Source organism: Corythoichthys intestinalis, chromosome 5, assembly GCF_030265065.1.
Source record: "Corythoichthys intestinalis isolate RoL2023-P3 chromosome 5, ASM3026506v1, whole genome shotgun sequence".
In the NCBI taxonomy this organism is placed as follows: domain Eukaryota; kingdom Metazoa; phylum Chordata; class Actinopteri; order Syngnathiformes; family Syngnathidae; genus Corythoichthys; species Corythoichthys intestinalis.
The window spans coordinates 44,488,409-44,510,240 of record NC_080399.1 but is presented as its reverse complement, the minus strand read 5'-3'; the positions used below and the strand labels follow the sequence as shown (position 1 = coordinate 44,510,240).

Sequence of the window (21,832 nt, the reverse complement as noted above, 5' to 3'; positions counted from 1 at the left end):
TTCGACGGTCAATCTCCAGCTGCTTCCCCGGCAACGAGCACTTTTGCCCGTAGCAGGGGAACAACGAGCTGCAACTTGCTCGCCGCCGGGGGGTTGGCCGATCGGTGAAGACAATCAACCCCGCTGCCGTGTGCCTCAGCAATGCCACAGGCTGATTGCCCCCATGCCACGCCGGATTGATGCAGTAATCCGTGCAAAAGGATTTCCCAACCAAGTACTGAGTGCATCAATGGACATTTTCAAATGTTTGATTTAGTTTTGCTGTTATAAAATTATTTTTTTACTTGGTCTGAGGAAGTATTCTAATTTTTTGATATAGGATTTTTGAGGTTTCTTAAGCTGTAAGCCAAAATCAGCAATATTCAAATAATAAAAGGCTTGAAATAGTTCAGTTGATGTGTAATGAATCCAGAATGTATGACATTTTTGTTTTTTTAATTGCATTACAGAGAGTAAAGAACTTTATCACAATATTCTAATTTCCTGAGACAGTCCTGTATAGTCCAGTGCAGCTTATTTGTGTCTTTTTAATGGCTAGTGAACTTTGGTGTAAATCGTTCATAGTACAATGGAGACACCTGCTGCTTCAAGTCCAGTGCGGCTTACTATATGTGAACAAGAACAGTTTACTTGTTGATTTGGTGGGTGCGGCTTATAGTCAGGTGCACATTATAGTCCAAAAATTTCACTACAGTATACCGCATAGCTGGAGCTTAAAGCGCATGTTAATTTTAAATTAAGTTTCATATACGAGGGCGGCCGTGGCGCAGTTGGTAGCTGGAGTTGTCCCTGAACTGAAGGGTCAGCGGTTCGATTCCAGGCTACGGCTGCCCACTTTCGAAGTGCCCTTGGGCCAGGCAATGAACCCTAATTTGCCCCCAATGAGTTGGCAGCGACTTGCATGGCAGCAGCACCATTCGTGTGTGTGAATGTTTGCTTGAAAGGGTAAATGTGTGGTAATGTAAAGCGCTTTGGGCATGGTAACCATGTAGATAAATGCACTATATAAGTATTGTCCATTTAAGAATTTCACAAAATAATATAGTTTTTAGAAAAGTATGCAATGTGATGCAACACCACCATCACAGTAGTTTACAAACCTGAATTGCACAGATGCACTGCATGACACCCTCTTCCAAGTCTACAAGTTAAAAATATACTCGACAAATATTTTCTTCAGAGGAAGTAAACTGATTTTACAAGATGAATACAAATTTCCACAGCAGTGAATGAGTTAAAAGTCTTAATAATAGTAAAGGCCTCCTTTTCAGGAAAAACAAAAACGGTGAGCAAATTAAATTACCAAATAATGTGTCGAATTCTTACTTGACTGACTGCCAGGTCTCCTGCTCGAAACCACGGTGGATGGACTGCGCAATGGATGACTCCATCAGGTCGATGTAGCGTACCACCAGTGGGACAAAAAGATCCTGAAGGTGCTTGTGGAAGGGCCCGTTGCACAGATGAGCTGTGGGCACAGCAAGAGGCATCAAATCTTGTTAAGGCAGCAGGAAATCAAGGAAATAAAAACACTTTTGGTCATTCAAAGCTAATACTGATGACATGACATACTAAGTTACCGCAATTTATCATGAATTAAATGAACCCAAGATTTGCTGGTATCCATGTTAAAAAATTGAAGAACAGTAGAACCACTGCTCTTCACTAGGAATTGGATTGTGTTATGTCAGACGGATGAGGTAGCAACAGATATGATCGCTGATGACAATATGGAGGTGCCCGCAAGGGCACCAGTATTCAGGGTGAGCAGTGAAAATTATTTGTAACATTAAACATTACATACACTACGTATCATATTGTGGTCAAAGTACCGTAGTCCTTTTTCAAAATAATGCTGTGCAAAAATTTAAAATGGGTATATATGTACTACTACATAGGGTGGAGGAGTGGTTAGCACTTCTGCCTCACAATTCTGAGATTGAAGGTTCAATCCCGTCTCTGGCCTCCCTGTGTGGAGTTTGCATGTTCTAAATGTGCCTGCGTGGGTTTGTCCGGGTACTCCAGCTTCCTCCCATATGCTACTCTCCAAATTGTCCGTAGGTGTGTGTGAATGGTTGTTTGTCTGTACTAGTACGTATGTGCCCTGCGACTTGCTGGCAACCAGTTCAGTGTGTACCCTGCCTCCTGCCTGTAGTTAGCTTGGATAAACTCCAGCACCAGTGTGATCCTCGTGGGGATAAGGGATAACTCCAGCACCAGTGTGATCCTCGTGGGGATAAGGGATTCAGAAGATGAATAAGTAGTATTACTGTTAAGGTGTGTATTGCATGGTGGGGAGAGGTGACTGCTGCCTCCATGACTACAGCCGGTAGCATCCCACTGTAATGGCGTACCTTGACAGGTCCGCAAAAATGCAATCCAATGTTTAAGCCAGGGATAAAAATGCGATTGACAGTGTATTCCTGACTGCCCTTACTGTCCAAATATGCAATAAATAACTTGTTTTCTATCAACTAATTGGTGTCTTTACTTCAGTCGTTCAATCCTTTTTGTTCTTAACTGTGTTGTACGATTTTTGTTAAATTGGGCTAAACAAATACAATTGTCTTCCCTAATACACAGTATATATAGTAAATCGTCCAAATCTTGTACGCAGCAAACAACTCATTGTCACGTTGCCTTTTAAACTGACTTTCCTAAGCTCCTCTTGCTGTGCAGCATCCTCAGTGTGTCACTCATGGTCCCGAAAACAAATTTCATATGAAAAGACCAATGTATCCCAAGAAATATTCACTGTTTGGCCATCAAGGCTGAGAGTCCGTGTTAAGAGTCCGCTATCGTGTTGCATTCAGTTGTTCACCTCAAGTGAGGTCGCAACTCTTCTTGAATGCCGAATTCATTTCATGTGAGGTTTGACTTGCCTTTTTTTCATGATATAATGATGAAATGTACTCCTTCACATCTATTTAACTTTTTGAGAAAAATGTACTACTAAGAGTAGTTTTACTAACTTACACTTTTTACTTTTACTTGAGTAGATTTGTGAAGAAAAAAACACTACTCTTACTCTTACTACTTTGGCTACACAAGAGTAGTTACATTTTTCCTCTTTATTCTACATATTAGATTTTTTTTTTTTTTTTTGTTAGCGATGCCAAGAGTAGAGACATGCCTGGTTTATTACTGGGGTAGCTATAACGATTTCACCAATGAGACGTCACAATTAATAATCACATGACTCCATTATACCAATCAGACACAAGCATGCCGTTCTATCTTCACACCAGCCTGTACGATCAGTGGTGTCTTTAAAACACTGTAAAAAATGAAGTGCTTGTTATAGAGCGCTGCCCTCAACATGACTCGAAAGTGCAGATTTTCACCTCTCTCCCGGTTTTAATTTGGCACCGATTGACCATGGAAAACTGGAGATATGATCTTTTTAATTTTGCTTGTTGCTAGTTGAAAATAGTCATTATGAATGAACTCTTCACTATTCAAACTAGGACCACCAGAAGGCAGTCATGCTCTTTGAAAAAATAATGTTTCATTTATGTTATTTTTTCTCTCTCATCGGAATTCAGTGATTTTTTTCCTTTTGTATTTATTTGGCTTAATTGGGTTATGTAATGGGTTATTGCCCAGTATCATTATGACAACAGTTCAGTATCAGTAACAGTAAGTATCTGCTGAGATACTTACTTGAGTAATATTATTTTTAAGTAACGCTACTCTTACTCGAGTAAAATTTTTGGCTACTCTACCCTCCTCTGATCACGAGACAATAATTTTCTCGGCCAATCTGTACCTTCACTGTTCTTCCGCCAAAACTGCCGGCACCACTTGGTAAACGACGTCACGGTCGTCATTTCAGAGGATCACGCTTGAGACTTTCACTATGTATGGAGGACCAGGAGTGCAAAAATTCAATAAATAAATACACAATTAAATACATAATTAAAAGTGTCATTAAAATGCTTGTATTTCAATATTTTTTTATTTATTTCAATATTTATTTATTTCAATTTATATTCATTTATTTCAATTTTATTTATTTATTTCAATTTATAGTTATTTATTTCAATTAATATTTATTAATTTCAATTTTTATTTATTAATTTCAATTTTTATTTATTTCCATTTATATTTATTTATTTCAATTTTTATTTATTTAATTCAACATTTCAATTTTTAGTTATTTATTGCAATTTATATTTATTTCAACATTTATTTCGAGTTTTAGTTATTTATTGCAATATTTATTTATTTCAACATTTATTTTGATTTTTATTTGTTTCAGTTTTTATTTTTTCTTTAATTTTTTATATATTTATTTCAATTTTTATTTATTTATTTCAAGATTTATTTATTTATACGTTTATTTATTTCAACATTTATTTATTTCACTTATTTATTTAATTCTTGCACTCCTGTTCCCCGTGTGGCTGCATGAATTAATTTTATCTGTCATTGGCTCATCAAACTCGGTGGGCGGGCTTGAACTAGGCGGGGTTTGAGTTGATCGAGTAATAAGCGATTGCTTCGTCCTACTTCTTCCCAACATGGCGGTGCTATCTGAGATTTTGCATGAGCTCTCTCGGGACATGATAGATTTCTCAGAACAAATTGAAGCAGGACATTTGGACACTGAGTACGTGTCCTACAAAACAGAGCGATTAATTAACGTTCTTGGCATCACTTCAGCTCTGTCAGATCAAGATGTTGATCAAAGAGTTTTCGATAGTTTAGAACTGCGGTCAAGCCAGCCTCCACTCGTGAAAACGAAGTCAAGCCAGCCGCCCCTCATTTGGATTATTGTTTGCATTATGTACATTACGGTAATGCAATGCGTTGGCTTCAGAATGCAATGAGGTGGCTTCAGAGCGTGCAGCGGCTTCAGAGTGAAAGTCCCTTTATTGAATATATGAAAAAAACGGGGACCTATTCGAGAACAGGTCCACTTCAGAGAGACACTGGAGCCCCCCTAGACCCAAACTAAATAATTATGATATAAAAATGATGTTGGAATTCAGAGTAAAACTACTTAGAAAACTGCTAGTTATTTCTTGTCATTTAAAAAATCTGGGCGATATCCAAGGACCTTTCCACTTCTGAGGTATACTAGAGTATCCCGTAGCAGACGTCAGCCCACTTAAAGGCGCTGGCCCGCGCCATGTACAGGGTGACCCAAAAAAAGTTTACACTCAGTTGACTGCTTGTTTAAAAGCCATTGAAACATATCTAAATAGGTTGTCATGCTTAAGTGATTCATTAAGGTCACTCAATGCAGCTGGTAATCTCTCGTCTCTACAATTCCTGTGCTTCTGCTGAAAATGAAGAAAACTTTAGCTGTACCTGAATTGCTGCGTGCCGGTCTGACACCTACTGAGATTGCAGCAAATCTGAGAATATCCAGATGTGCAGTCTACAAAGTTAAAAAGAAGCTGAAAGATACTGGAACAGCCTCACGAAAACCTGGGTCTGGAAGTGCCGATCTGTGCGGACCAAAAAGTTGATTGACAAGGTGATATGTGGCCACCCCAGAGTCCAGATCTCAATCCCCTGGATTATAGCATATGGGCAACTGTGGAGGACAGTGCCTGTAAGAAGCCACAAACGTCTGTGGCAGCCTTGGAGAGGTCCATTGTTAGATCTTGGGAAAAGATGACAGCATCCTACATAAAGAAGACCTGTCAAGCGTTCCGCAGGCGCCTGGAGGCTGTTGTGACACTTAAGGGAGGACACATTGAAAAATAGAGTGTACTGTACATGTTCTTTACAATAATGTACAATTTGTGATTAAATTCTAATTCTAAGATGAATAAACATGGCATTTAAGTTGTATCATGGCAGTGTAAACTTTTTTTTGGGTCACCCTGTAGAAGCCACAGATTGGACTTCACCATGGGCTGCTGGTGGAGTCCTCCTCAGAGCTTCCTCGATTAAATTTGCTGCTTCTCTAAGCAGTTCTGGGCACTTTTTGGACATACTGTAATGTCCGTAACATTGTGCGTGCCCTTGAAGGGGCCATCGGACTGCAGAGTAGTGACGTAGCGGGAAGCTAGGGAGAGAGTGCGGCGTGAGAGCGAAGTTGGCGGTCGCATGTAACAGCAGTCCGCTGTTATTTTTCTTTTTGTTATTTAACTGTTGCCACAATAAAGTGAAGAAAGCCATCATTCAGCCCTCTCCTTTGTATTTCCCCATTCAGGGCTATTACAATATGTATGTTTTGCTTGAACACGCGAAATGCGTCAAGGCCTACTACCACTACACTGATCTTGCTACGAATCTTCTTCGTCTTTGTGATTTTGAGGGAGCAATTATAGCCAAGCCTCAGGAGTCAATCTATTATCTGAGATCGGCTAGTTAAGTCTTGCTTTGCTGAGCAACCAATCAGACGTTAGAAACTTTGACAAGCAAATGTGACAGATAAAATTATTGCAAGGTTGCACCTCTGGAGGAACAAGAGTGCAAGAATGAAATAAATAAAAAGTGAAATAAATAAATGTTGAAATAAATAAATAAAAATTGAAATAAATAAAAATCAAAATAAATAAAAATCGAAAAAATTAATAAAAATAGAAATAAATAAAAATCGAAATAAATTTTGAAATGAATAAAAATTGAAATAAATAAAAATCGAAATACATTTTGAAATATAAATTGAAATAAATAAAAATCGAAATAAATAAAAAATGAAATAAATAAATGTTAATTGAAATAAATAAATATAAAATGAAATAAAAATTAAAATAAATGAATATAAATTGAGATAAACCAATACTGAAATAAATATTGCGATAAATAAATAAATATTGAAATAGACACATTTTAATGACACTTTTAGTTATTTATTTAATTGTGTATTTATTTATTGAATTTTTGCACTCCTGGTCCTCCATAACTATGGCCTCTACAAAGATGGTAATAGTACTTTACCGTACATTATGTTTCACTATTGTTAATGTCTATTCGTTAGAGTCGTTTTTTCAGTGAAATTTAATAAAAGATTTTTCCACTGTGTGCAGTGCCATGGAGTTGCACAGACAAAGCCCTCATGATAACCTTGATTCATGGTGGATTAGGATATTTATATACATCTATAACATGAAGAAAAAATTGCATGACTGGCCACTTGTTTTAAAAACCTAGGTAGCAGTACGTATTAAATATTAAATCATCATTAAATATGATGAGTTTTCTTAATTTTATTTACATACTACCACTCCCCATATTTGATATTGTAAGAAAAACACATTACAGAGAATTTATGGATTATAGAAACTGAGATATACTGTACATCTGGGATATAATGCAGGTCAACAATGTCCAACATTCTATTGTCCTGATTTAATTCATCTGTTATGTCTATGACAATGTGAGCGTCCTGATGTAAATGGAGAAGAATGAGCTCTTCCCAGAACGATTTTCCAGTTTTTTCCAGTGCCCTACCGGACCAGGCCACATTCCTGTGCACCCAGAAGAAAAAAAATCCATATTTCTGTCCAGCTCTTGCATGATTGTGAATTGATGTTTGCGGAGCATACGGTTTGCTACACAACAGTGGCAATACAATAAATCCCCCCGTCACTCATATGCTTGACAATGAAGAAATTAAGGAGACGACAGAGGCCTTCTACCAATGGATTTTACACCTCTTCTCCAGTTTTTATTTGGCACCGATGACCATGGAAAACCGGAGATATGATCCTTTTAATTTCAAAATAGTAATCATGAAGGAACTATTCACTATTCAAACTAGGAATTATTTTCTCCACCAGAGGGCACTAATGCTCTTTGGATGAATAATGCTTGATTTATGTATTTTTTTTTCTCTCGTCAGAATGCAATGATTCTTTTTTTGTATTCTTTGACTTAGTGTGGTTATGTAATGGATTATTGTACAGTATCATTATAAAAGCAGTCCATAAAATAAAATCCAACAAAAATACAAGCAGTTACTCACAATGTTACTCATAACCTGAGTATTCTTTCCACAAAATACTTTTTTACTTGTACTTGAGTACATTTTTTGGACGACTACTTTTACTTACTTGAGTAATATTATTTTGAAGTAATGCTACACTTACTTGAGTAAAATTTTTGGCTACTCTACCCACCTCTGATCATAAGTTAAAATGTTAAATTCCTCTGTTTTCAAAATGTTCAAATAACTTGCATTTGGGATCGAAAAGAATGATATGAGGTGCAAAGAAAATAATTCAAATCTAAAATGTGAGCTAGACAAATTGGTATGGTGGTGAAATCCTTGTCCTCACTTCCTTGATGAATTAACAGCAACAGTAACTGCAGTGAGAGTTTCTCCCATCTCACAGTCTCTATGGGCTTCATTAGTCGGAAATCTGCCTTGCAATTAACACTAGTCTTTTTGGCTCCCCGGAGAGTGAAAGACTACTGTCTTTCTTTCTTTGTTTTTCCCTTCACCTGTCCTGCTCATCTGCTTGGACACGCAGAATGGTAAATCAGATTACCTCGAAAGGAAAAGACGAGCTAGTATTTATGTGACCTTCAATCGAAGCATCTTAGTCTGTATATCCTGAATTTCTTGGTAACAGTGAAAATGTTTAAAAACACAAAAAAAATGACGTTGTTAGCAAGTGCAGCAATTGTATGAAAACCGTGACTTCAGTTGAGCCACGTGCGTACAGCACATAAACTCTAATACACTTGAAACAGGTAAAAAGTAGCTAAGGAAGTCACATGCTCTTTATAGTTTCTGTACCTGTGTATCTGTCTCTAACTTTCTCCATTCTCCATGTGGGACTCAGGCAAAGCACGCTTCACTTTCTGGAGCCATTAAAAGTTTTTTCTCCAATAGCCAAACATATAATAGTGGGTAGATAAGGCGTGAAAAGTAAACGGGACAATTTGAAATACTCACATTTGATTAGCTAAAATATTGCAGGCTACCATTAAAAAATGTCTGACAATGACTATTTTATGTATTCCTAGAAATATTGGCTTTTATTGACGTTTTTCACCAGTACTACACATCAATAAAATGAAAGATTTTTTTTCTGCTGGCATGCATTTCATCAAAACCTTTTCTTACCCCTCTAAATCCACTTTCAAAATTAGCTATTACCATTTGTACTTAGAGTATCAATTTGACACCCGCCTTTTTCTTCTATCCCTCTTTTTCTCCGCCGCAGTTGCCAACATTGCCAAACAAATGAGCATTTCCAAAGTGTGTGAAAAGTGTGGCGGAGTTGCTGAGTTGTTAGCGTGTTTGAAGCAAGCCTTTGAAAAAGCCATCTTCTCAAGGTTTTACACTTCGCTACGCTACAGATTTCGAAGGCTTGCCAAGTGGCGTCTTTCTTCTCTTCTTTCCTTCGCCTTCACATAATTAGCACCCACAACTGCGCCCACAAAACCACATGCAAAAATCAACATGTTGGCGCCGGTGCCAAGAGCAAAAAGAGCTTTTGTTCCTGCAATCGCCCTTGGGAGCGCGCCGCATTATCATCTTGCTGGAATAAAAGGTGCAGACAAAGCCTGTTGCCAACAATGGCTGCAGTTTTCACGTTGAAGACCTTGAGTCGAACCCCTGCCCTCCAAAAAAACAAAAAAAGAAAAACAAAAAACCTTTTGGTTCGTCGATTGACTTGTTTGCAACCTCTGCAACACTCATTACCTCCCCTGAGTAGGAGCGGTGTGGCTGTTTTGCTTCTGCTTTCAGTCTAAAATGTAATAAACGTTCATGATATAAATGTGAGTGACATAAAGGACAATTTTGCTTTGAAAGTAAAAGAAAGATTGAAAGTACGGCAGAAGTTTGAAAGAAAAAAAGAGAAACAGTAGAATAAAAAAAAAAAAAAATGTCAAAAGCAAGTACAAAGTTATAAAGTACCAAACATGCAAGAAAGTTGATCATCAAGTATAAAACAGTGCAAAGTAGGCGCAATCTCCATAGCAATAAGCCTGTCGCGATATGCAATAAGTCAATTCATCTCATGGTAAATACTATTGAGGGCGGTAATTTTCCCATCTGCGATTTATCGCTGCATGCGTGCATTTATTGATTGCATATGAGACTCTAGTTTCTTTCACAGACGTTTATTGGTCATCAACAGGCCGCAGAATTAAAGTTAAAAAAACTGTATAAATTAAGGAAACACATTAAACATTGTAAAATGTTAGCATCGCTACATTCAGGCTAATGAAATAAGAATGTACAGTACTAACCACTTTAGCCTGCTATGAAACATTGGCAGTCTTCTCCAAAACACAAAATTGTTAAAAGGTGACACTTCAAACATGAAAACACGAAAAAAAATAGAAAATAATCAATTACTGAACCGCACGCAGGGGCGGACTGGTAATCTGTGGGTTCTGGAGGATCACAGAATGGCCGGTGCCCTGGACGGCCGGCGGACGCCAATCATTATACATCACTGTTTTTACCCACCCTATCCTCTAATTATCTACAGTTCACATCCAATCCGACAGGTGGCAGCAATGCGCCTGGCTGTTCACCGCCAATCTGATAGAAGAACGAAGAAAGCACAGAGTAGCCTTCATTGGTTCCTTGTGGAAGCAAAATAGCGACGAGCGTTAATGCACAATATGGATGGTGGTGGCAAAAAAAGAAAAGGGTGGCGCGGAGAAGGTTAGGGAGGAAAAAATTAAAGAAACTGGACAGCCAAGCATTAAAATGTCATAAATTGACAAATATTTTCGCAAGCACCAGTCTTGCTGCAACCGCCACGTCGGGTAACAACAGCCCCCGGCGATGGTGAGAGTAAGAGCGGCAGCCGCTCTGACGTGCAGCCGGTGCAGGGATAGAGAAATAAGAGGGTGGGGGGTAATGATAAGCTGGTGGAAGTTCCCCAGACAAGCGTCGGGCAAGTAAGTTAGCCTGCTACTCCAGACTCACCGCTGTTCCAGCTATTCTCTCAGTGTTTGAAAAAAAACAGGGAGAACAGTCTGGCCGTGCCAGGCAACAAGTAAGTAGGGAGGAAGAGGGTTACTTGCTCGGTATACTGGCAATTGTTATCCACCAGATAGCTACATTTTAAATGAAATAAATGACAATTAAAGGGTTAGTGCCAGCTAGTCCATGTACCCGTTTGCAATCGTGTCAAGTTACAGTGTGCTAGTCCTACTATCACTCTCCTAAGAAAAAATATTTTTGCTGTAAAACAACATATGCACACGCGGCAGAAATATTAATTCAGAAGAAATATAACAAAATATTAATAAAATGAAAGGTTTTACTACTTTAAAGTTTAGGTAGATAAATTGATATGATATATAAATTTTTAATTATTTATATATCGCTTTGTTTTCTGGTTAATACTTTCCAATGAAGGTTATGTATACAGGATTTGTCTTATAATGTTTATTGTATTTTCATTGAAATGTATTATTTGTGTGGCAAGATTAATTATGGCATAAACAATGAAGTCATTTTATAGACACGGGATAGGTGCTATTATAATCAATTGGATACATAAAACTTGCTTTAAAAAATAATTTCATTTTTTTTATTCAGGTTGATCATAGAGCTAGGGCAGAAGATCATGAATCCAACTCCAGTTCAGCCTTGCAGTACTTTGAGCACCCCAAGTCAGACAGTCACAGTCTAGACACATTTTCTTCATTTTTCTCTTAAGTGCACAAAATCGATGCATTTTACAATAAAATGAAAAAAAAAAAAATCCTCCCGGGGGTGGGGGGGCATGCCACCGGACCCCCCTAGAGTCCAGGGCTGCTTTTTAGTCCCAGTCCGCCCCTGACCGCACGTATGACGAAAAGAAAAGTGCATTAAAAAAAAAGAAAAAAATTCTACATAGTGTAAAGCTTACGGTTAGCGGCTTAGCGAATTCACTTCCAGTGAACATTTCAAAATAATAGCATTTCATGTTCAGCATGTAAAGAAAGATTTTTTTTTTTTTTTTCAAAATAATCCTATTTCATGTTCAGCATGTAAATAAAGATTTTTGGAGTTAATCTTGCATACTCTAGATTCTACACTAAGGCTAGATTCATACATCAGGTATCCAACTCCAGTTCAGCCTTGCAGTACTTTGAGCACCCCAAGTCAGACAGTCACAGTCTAGACACATTTTCTTCATTTTTCTCTTAAGTGCACAAAATCGATGCATTTTACAATAAAATGAAAAAAAAAAAAAAAAAAATCCTCCCGGGGGTGGGGGGGCATGCCACCGGACCCCCCTAGAGTCCAGGGCTGCTTTTTAGTCCCAGTCCGCCCCTGACCGCACGTATGACGAAAAGAAAAGTGCATTAAAAAAAAAAAAAAAAATCTACATAGTGTAAAGCTTACGGTTAGCGGCTTAGCGAATTCACTTCCAGTGAACATTTCAAAATAATAGCATTTCATGTTCAGCATGTAAAGAAAGATTTTTTTTTTTTTCAAAATAATACTATTTCATGTTCAGCATGTAAATAAAGATTTTTGGAGTTAATCTTGCATACTCTAGATTCTACACTAAGGCTAGATTCATACATCAGGTATCCAACTCCAGTTCAGCCTTGCAGTACTTTGAGCACCCCAAGTCAGACAGTCACAGTCTAGACATATTTTCTTCATTTTTCTCTTAAGTGCACAAAATCGATGCATTTTACAATAAAATGAAAAAAAAAAAAAAAAAAAATCCTCCCGGGGGTGGGGGGGCATGCCACCGGACCCCCCTAGAGTCCAGGGCTGCTTTTTAGTCCCAGTCCGCCCCGACCGCACGTATGACGAAAAGAAAAGTGCATTAAAAAAAAAAAAAAAATCTACGTAGTGTAAAGCTTACGGTTAGCGGCTTAGCGAATTCACTTCCAGTGAACATTTCAAAATAATAGCATTTCATGTTCAGCATGTAAAGAAAGATTTTTTTTTTTTCTTCAAAATAATACTATTTCATGTTCAGCATGTAAATAAAGATTTTTGGAGTTAATCTTGCATACTCTAGATTCTACACTAAGGCTAGATTCATAGATCAGGTCTTAATGTACAAATCCGAGTTTTTTGTGTTTTTCCGACTCGAGTGAGGCATTAACTTGACAGTCTGAATGTGACAATTCGCATAGAAGTGGACTGTTTCAAATCCGATCAAGGTTACATTCGAATGTGGTTTTATTCCAATCTGGGCCACATTTTTCCAGAATGTGGTGGTGGTCTGAACTGTCAAGTCTCCCAAATTGGAATTCATGCAGCAATTACGTCACCAAAGAGCAAGAGTGGCAGGCAGGACAGCAGCGATGTAGCTGTGCATTAGCACCTAGCTTGAACTCGGCTTTCACGCAGGAGGCGAGCTTGGTCACAGTCATAAAAAACTAAAATGAAGAAAAAGATAAGCCTAATAATGCTCGATTTTCTTTCGGTGCGCCAAATAAGCAATATTTCAGTATTGCTTACATGGCCAATTCGGGGCAAACTGACGCACAGTGCGTGCATGCGTTCTATCAGTCCATATTAACTTTGAATATAAGACTAAACCGGGGTTATTAGTGTCTGTTATTTGTGTCCTCTTTTTGGAATTCAAAATATGATCACCCTGGAATGACATACAGCCAGCATGTGTAGTTATTTGTTTTGATGCTTCTGCGCATGCGGGTCAGTTTGCTCAGCGCGTGTCGGACGGCTAAGTAGTGCGCAGGCATATTACTTTAAAAGGCTCAATGGACAAAGGCAATCTGAACGGCACAGCAAAAAAACATATGACAAAAAATCGGAATGGTGCATTAAGACCTGCAGTATGAACAGAGCCAAAGAATAGCTTTAAAATGAAAATCTGATTAGCAATGAATAATTTGGCTTAAATTTGCTAACGTGCACTTTGCAGGACAAGAAGACAGTCATTTTGGATAAAATAAACACTTTTGGTGGGCTCTAATTGGCGAGAACAAAAGTCTCATTGGGTTTTCTCACCCAATTCATATTCTGCACTTAGCTAGCTTTCAAATAACTCGTTATGCATTTTTTTTTTTAATTATTATTTTTTTTAACTTAATATTTATTATTTTTAATATTGTTTGTGTTTTATTTAAGAGTAACAATTTATTGAATTTGAATGGGTGATTTATTAGGATGTATTGTCACTACATTAGTGGTTGAATTGGTTAAAAGAAATTGACAATAATATCGCATACCGGCAACAATTTATGAGCCCATATGTCGCTTACTAAAATTTGTTATCGCCACAGGCCTACATAGCATTACCTCGTTTCTTCTGTTAAGAGTATAGTCATAACTGTATGTTTATACCCGATGCAAGAGATGGGTGAAACATCTCTCATACACTGCACTGCATAGATCATACTATGTCTTGTCATCACTATGCATATTATACTGTACTATCAAGCATTTGGTCTCCCAACCCCGGTGCGTCAGGGTGCTGAGCCAGGCTTCCCCACCAGTCTGTGAGATGCTAACTATCACGGTTCTTTAATGCAATGCGTTGGCAATTGGTCAAAAAGAGTCGAAACTGCTTAGTATCCATTTTGATATTTTTATCTAAAAGATTAGCAAAAGTACAACAACGCAAAGTACAGTTGGGAATTGGAGTAGAGCGCTGAAGTCTCATTCTTTTGTGATCAGTCCACACGAGAGCCATGCACTATCAATAATAATGCAATAAATAATGTCCTTGACTCCGCCTAATGGGCTGCTTTCGACCTGATAAGAATCAGTGTGTTCTTTGTATGGTCTCGAGTGTAAGTTAAATGTTGGTATATAAAGTTCATGGTGTGAGCAATAAAATCATCACAGTGCGCATGCAAAATGTTCATGTGAACTGTGCAAACGTAGATTATTCCATCATGAACAGGGATGGGAATTGATAAGATTTTCACGATTCCGATTCCATTATTGATATTGCTTAACGATTCGATTCTTTATCGATTCTCTTATTGATTCTAATTTGGACTAATGGACTGTATGAAGTTCTGGGTTCAATGTGTTTTACGGTTCATTCGCCTCGGGGTGTCGGTTAGAACACAAGAAGTGGAGAGTGGAATGTCACTTTTAATCCAACTTGGCAACAGGCACAACTATATACAGGCAATGGCACTTGATATGAGAATCACTCAATGATCAGATGAGAACATGCGTGGAAAGATGTTGATGTATTTTTATGTGTGTGGAAAAAGACGGAAATGTGTGGGTATATGTTTGGTTCTGGAAGGAAAGAAATCATCATATTAGTGCTGATGCAATAAATAATGCAAATTGACTGTAAAGCAGTCAATAACACACATACATGACTGCACAGTATGATGAACACAAAGGTGGGGGGGGCGCGCGAGCGCGTGCGCACAACCCGGATGCACGTTGCGTGCACGTGCGGTCATCTTGGCAATAAAAGTGCCGAAAACTAACCATTTTACACTCATATGGATGTATGACATCATCTTAATATGCTAAACTAACACATTCCCTCTGAACACAAATGTGCAACGCGAATATGGTGTAAACAACGCTCTCCTCAACGCAGCGAGGACGAGTGGGTGCAACCAGCTGACATAACAGTAAAAACACGAAACGGTCGCGCTGATAACGGCTCTAACTTATCATAAGAACTTTATGACATAAAGAGTAAATACTTACATTCGTTCATGGACGCACACAGATTAATACTTCCTCGCACAATCGTACACATCTTAAAAGGTGGCCGTCCTCTGTTCGAAATGCGCATCTTACGCCTATTCTCAGTCCCAGAATACGTAGCGCGTGTGACGTAGAACAATAACAGGAAGTAACTGACTGGTTGCTATGGGAACGAACGCATACCCAAGGAATCTTTCTAACAGGAGTAATAAAATTCCTAATAAAATCGTTCAGAATTATTTTACATGCATATATGTTATATTTTTCTTATATTCCTCAGGTTATACTTGATGAGTAGTCTCTCTGAGTAATCATGTAGTCTTACTGGCTGAATCGAATGTGTGTAACTTGAGTGAATTAAGAATCGTAAATCGTACTGGTTCTGATTGCAATCGTTAAGGGACTCTTTAGATAAACTGCCAAACGATTCCATGGAATCGGAACCGGTTCTCGATTCCCATCCCTAATCATGAATAACCCTTCAATACATATTCTGTCAAAGTCATTTATCATTGATTAGTCACTTGTGGTTGGATGCAATCTGGATTATATGGAACTTTTGGACTTGAAATGCAAGCAATACAGTTGATTGAATCTAAATGTCTGTGTAAGTGTTTGTTAAAACGTGTTTGCTTGTCACTCACCATCTGAGCTGAGGAATCCATTGAGGAGCTGAAAGAGTGGAAAGCTGCTCCATGAATCGACAGGCTGCACCTGCAGAGATGAGTCCATGTCCACGCGGTACAGAGACAGGAAGCTCTCGGCATGCTCGGACATCAATTCAGGCCATAACGAAAAGGCCTGCAAAACGCATCAAAAGATATGTCATTTTTAAATACAGTACATCTCAATTTTTTTTTACAAGCATTTATAGAAGGATGAGAAATAGTTTCATAACAAGATTGCCAACTGCCTGGACAATTTGGGGCATGGGTCCTTCAGACATTTTAATGGATCCCGCAATGTTAGTTAGGCATGTCCATCAAATTTTATGTCAATTTCTGGGTGTTATGACAGAGCACAAAATGACTGCTTCAAAGCAAGATATATGGCTGACTTTATTCACTCTAAAGCCTGAATTATGCTTCTGTGTTGAGGTGACTGCGTAGTGACAATGTAGACCCTACGGCAGAGGTCACGGAACCGTGGACCTCGGTCCGGTTCCGGACCCCCAAGCCATCTGTACTGGATCTCAAGCTGTCGCGACTAATACACGTTGCAACAAAAAAAATCATTTTTGTCCGCGGGTTTACAGAGCGGAGGTGGGCAACAAACAAAAACCTTAACGGTGTCGCGCGTGAGCCAGCCAATGGGAGTGAAGCATTTGAAAGTTATTTTTAGAACAGCATGTCTCACACTCGCTTTCCAGACTCGCGGAGTGACAGCCAAAAACTGAGCCGAATGAAGTTGGAGGAAGAGGCGAAAAAGGTATGGCAAATGCCCTGCTCAAAACTACGATTGATGCAGAAAACAGAGTGTTTAAGGAGGAGTGGACCAACACATTTTTGTTCATTTTACCTGGCGGCAGCACAAGACCGCTATGGCTCATCTGTTCATAGACGGTAGCGCTTGTAAAGAGCAGCAATTTGAAAAGGCACTATGAGACGAAGCACGCAGCTTTTTCGCATAGTTTCCCTATGAACTCTGCCATCTGTTCTAAAAAAAAAATAGCGGAATTAAGGGCTCAATATGATCGCACCTCAAGGCTCATGGTTCATTAATTCACTGCACGGCAACGCGCAAATGAATGCTCCCTCAGAATAGCATGGATATTGGGTCAAAACTACAGTCTTTCAGTGACGCACCGATTGTCAAAGATTGTATGAGTGCAGTTGTGGAAACTTTGCTTCATTGAAAGAAAAAAGAAGAGGTCTGTCAAAAAATAAAGCAGGTCCCCCTGCCAGTATCCACAATTTAAAAAAAAAAGTCTTGAACATGCTCTTATGTTGCTATTTAATGATTCAATTAAAGCACTTTTTTAGTTTTATGCACCTTTTATATTTTATTTATATTTTTGAATGTTGTAATTATCAGCTTGGCCACGTAAAGATACGTTTGTATTTTTTGGAAAAAAAGAAGCATTAAAAATATTTCCGGACCCGAGATTGTTATAGTTTTTTAATTTCGGACCCAGAGGATTTTTAATTCATGACCCCTGCCCTACGGCGTCAATGAGCATTCGACATTTTTGCTGCAAGGGAACGCGTTGCTCTGTAATTCACTGCCAAGCCACTAGAGCGGTGTTGCATTTTGTTTGTGCAGTGGACTCTTGTCGAACTCCTTGTGTTTTCTTGCGGTTAGACAACAATGGCACAGCGAGGGAACACTTGAATGTGGATCTTCAGCTCATCAACATTGAACAACAAATGTTGATCATACAAGTGTTGAGGCGCGGGCGGCGCAGAAGACAGTTGCGGAGGTGGTCTGTCCGACTGTTGATGCCTCACAGAGACTGGCATTCTAGCATCGGGTGGAAGCCAGCAAGCTGTGTTGTCCAGCGTTTTGTCCGATTTTTTGCCGTGTCCTACAACCAGCCATTGGGAAGCCATAGCAGATTTCTGGCGGCTATGGAACTTCCCAAACTGCGTTGGAAGCCTTGATGGTAACCACATTATCATAAAAGCACCAAGACACTCTCAATCAGTGATGATGTATCAAGTGTGTAAACTGTCTGTTGTGTAAAATTAAACATCAAAACAACTCTTTTGACACCAAACCGGTGCTTTATTCTTCATATACTTGAAGTGTAAATGTAAATAAGTCACAGCAGACATGTGTACATAGTTGTAATGTGCACCAACCAAAAATATGACAAAGTGATAAAAAGCTGTCAGTTTTTGGAAGGCTTGGACACCGCTTCGTGTGGCCATTCAGTTACGAACACACACATACTTGTCTCGGAGGTTCTTCCGTTTTTTATGCATTCGCTGACCTCCAGTCCCATATTTTCGGCAATTCCCTTTACGAATTGCTTGTCATTTGCCAAACCAAACGGACATCTGTCATCGTCATTTCGGAGCTTAGCTCGCTGTGTAGCTAGGATTTAGCTCCAATGTCTTGGCAAGGAGGCTACTATGACATATAATACATGTTTTTGGATAGTTATTATGAGATTTGGGGCGTATTTAGGGGTACTTAAAGGGATAGTTCGGACTTAGAAATTCGGGTTACGTCGCCAGCGTAGGATCGGAACTCGTTCGTAACCCGGGGGCTACCTGTATTATTAATACAATAAACCCATCTACCCAATTTTACGTTTATCATTCAAACAAGTAAGTGGAAGACCCTTCGCCCATGTCACTAGTACTTGAAAGTTTTCCATTGTTATTCTCGAGTAAAAATTATGCAGAAATCATGTTTTGAAATAATGATTTACATAGTGAAAAAGAGTGAGTAATATTTCACTATGAATTACTTGACTTTAGTATGGATCGTAGTTTAAGGAAATGTATTTTCAAACTGCTTCATGGTGCCTCATAAATATAAAGAATGTATTTGCACCCATGGATGGTACACTTTTCTTTTTGTTCTGTTGTCATCAATAAAGTGCAGTTGATGCGCTACCTAACACTCTTCGCCGCCTATGTTTTGGGTTGGAAGAGCATCGGAGTTGTGCACAGGGGTTCAAAGGTCAGCCTGCTTGCTTTTGACGTCTAAAGGATTCGCGAGAAAAAAGTGCAACCAGCCTTGAGAGGCGGCGAGGACGAAGAGGCAGTGTCGTCGTCGGGCAAGAATGAAAAGCGTTGGCGGCTCTTTAGGCCGTGGCCTTGTGGGACTTCCCATCAGGCTTAGCGAGGCGCCGCCGTTTCACTCGGAGAGAAAAAAAAGCGGCATTACTGTGCGCCCCATCGCACTTTAGCGCACCACCAAAGATGGAGAACGCAAGCACTCGACAGGCACGTCAGGACAAAGACATGAACAGGAAGAGGACGGTGTAAGGACCACTCAAAGGACCGCTGCCGGGAAACCAGTAGAGTTTGATAACAAATAAAAGAATATGCAATGCAAATATGAGGATTTGGTTATTAAGACAAGAAAATACTGTCAGGTAAAATAGACATCAGGCATCATCTTGGGATGAAAAAAACAGATTTACATTATCTGTAAAGATAAAAGTATAAAAACGTTCATTTTGGGGGTACAGTGGTACCTCTACTTTCGAAATTAATTGGTTCTGGAATTAGTTTTTTAAAATTCTGTAAGTAGACGCGTTTTCCATGTAAATGCCCTAATCCGTTTCAAGCCGCCCAAAATTCAGACATAACATCTCTTCTAATACATACAAATGCATCAAAACATGCAACAAACACATGTTACAATTAGATTATTGCACAAAAAAACATAAAATCTGAGTTGTGTATAGTGTAAAAAACCAAGAATAGATTAAAGAATCAAAGTTAAGACACTCATCTAAAGCTGTCGGAACACGAGGGCCGAACTAAGAGGACGCTGAGATGAACACATATACACATACAGTAAAGGTCCCTCTTTGCCAATTGGATGCCAGGAATGCTATGTAATAGCCAATGGCAGAGTAGCTATAAGTATGTGACGTTCAGTAAACTTTGGGAGCTGCGAGTACCAGCCATACTGTATTGTTGCCTTTTGTATCCTGATATATCTTTTTCAACAAGAGGCAATATTTTCCCGTTGAGGTGTGTCTTAACCAGTGTTGTTAATAACGGCGTTACAATATAACGGCGTTACTAACGGCGTTATTTTTTTCAGTAATGAGTAATCTAATTAATTACTTTTCTCATCTTGGCAACGCCGTTACCGTTACTGAGGCGGGAAAGGCGTGCGTTACTATGCGTTACTAAGTTGGTTGAATAAAAAAAAGTCTGAGAGAAACGGACTCACGGGGACGAGAGCAGAGCAGGAGTGGGGAAGACGCCGTTGCAACCGCGATGCTAGGTGGCTCCAATAATACCTGACTGCAGCCATAGCCGACAAACTACACCCACATGACACGGTAGATATCATATTATAGAACTAGATGCAAATAGCAGACACCGCTGCATTGCCAACATGTTTTAAGGACTACATGCGTTTGTAAACAGCCGCCATCTTAAAGCAGTAGACCTCTCAGGAAGGCCCTGATGTAGAGATCCTTCCTAGCGAACCTAAGTAATTTTTTTAAAAATCTAAAATGCTCCTAAATCGGCAAATCTTAACTTAAATCTATCTTTAAATGATGAAACAGTTTTAAAACTTACACATGTTTAAAGTAGACAGAAGGGAACTAATGCAATAACGGGAGAAATTTTAACAACTTTAACGATTGATTCACAACTTTAAATGACTTCCACACATAGCAAAGGTTACTAGCTAGTTATCGCAATACCCTTTTGTCTAGTTAAGTTGAGGGTGAAGAATTGGGCTAGGGCCAATTGTCCCCCAAACCCTTTAAGCTTCACATTGTGTGACCTGTTTTTTTTTTTTTTTTTTTTTTTTTTTGAGAAAAAAAAAAAATATCACTAGTTACTTTGCCAAGTAACTAATTACTCTTACATTCAGGTAACTGAGTTACTAACGCAATTACTTTTTGGGAGAAGTAATTTGTAACTGTAATTAATTACTTTTTTAAAGTAAAATTAACAACACTGGTCTTAACCTTAAAATGCTATATGTAGTGACGTTCGTAAGTAGAGGGACCACTGTATAACGATATAACGTTGAAGTGGCAACTATATACAGTATAATAAATATATAGATAAGAAAATTCATCCACTTTGATAGCTGAAGAATAGTTGTTTCACTTGACAGAATTTCAACCTCCCAGACGATTTGTGTGGTCCTACAAAAAGCAAGCTTATTATATGTTTCAACATACTAAGACACTTGAAAAATACCTGCTTATACTTTAGAAAACAATGACAAATATTTTTGCCAGATTTTCTGACGAACGGTATGGATTAAGCCCATAAGCAATGAGTGGTTGTACATTTTCTGCACTGTTAATTTGTAAAAAAAAAAAAAAAAAAAAAACTATCAATCCAATTAAGTGACTGAAATACAAATTAATTGTTTGTTTTTGTTTCTTGATTACCAACAGTATGATGGTTGCCATACTCAAAATTTTAAGCATGGTATTACTATTGTACTTCTTATATATCTTGTAAAAACTGTTTTGATTGGATTTTTTTATTAGATAACTTGATTTTTATAGGAGTCCTGAAATTCCTGAGCCACTGAATGAATCACTCTGCTAACACATTAGTGACATGGTGCTTGTATGTCAGTTTAAACAAACAAACAAACAAACAAACAAACAAACAAATCTAAATTGTTGTT

General features: G+C 38.5%; 1 protein-coding gene across 1 annotated transcript in view; it reads right to left on the bottom strand.

Annotated features, from left to right (window-relative positions):
* The window catches only part of cadps2 (Ca++-dependent secretion activator 2), a 289,750-nt gene that overhangs the window by 67,592 nt on the left and 200,326 nt on the right, over positions 1 to 21,832 (bottom strand). Inside the window, exons 18-19 of the mRNA XM_057837859.1 lie at positions 16,183 to 16,339; positions 1,327 to 1,468 (exon numbers count right to left, since the gene is read on the bottom strand). Of these exons, the coding sequence (XP_057693842.1) occupies positions 1,327 to 1,468; positions 16,183 to 16,339 (299 nt within the window). The remainder of the gene's footprint in view (positions 1 to 1,326; positions 1,469 to 16,182; positions 16,340 to 21,832) is intronic.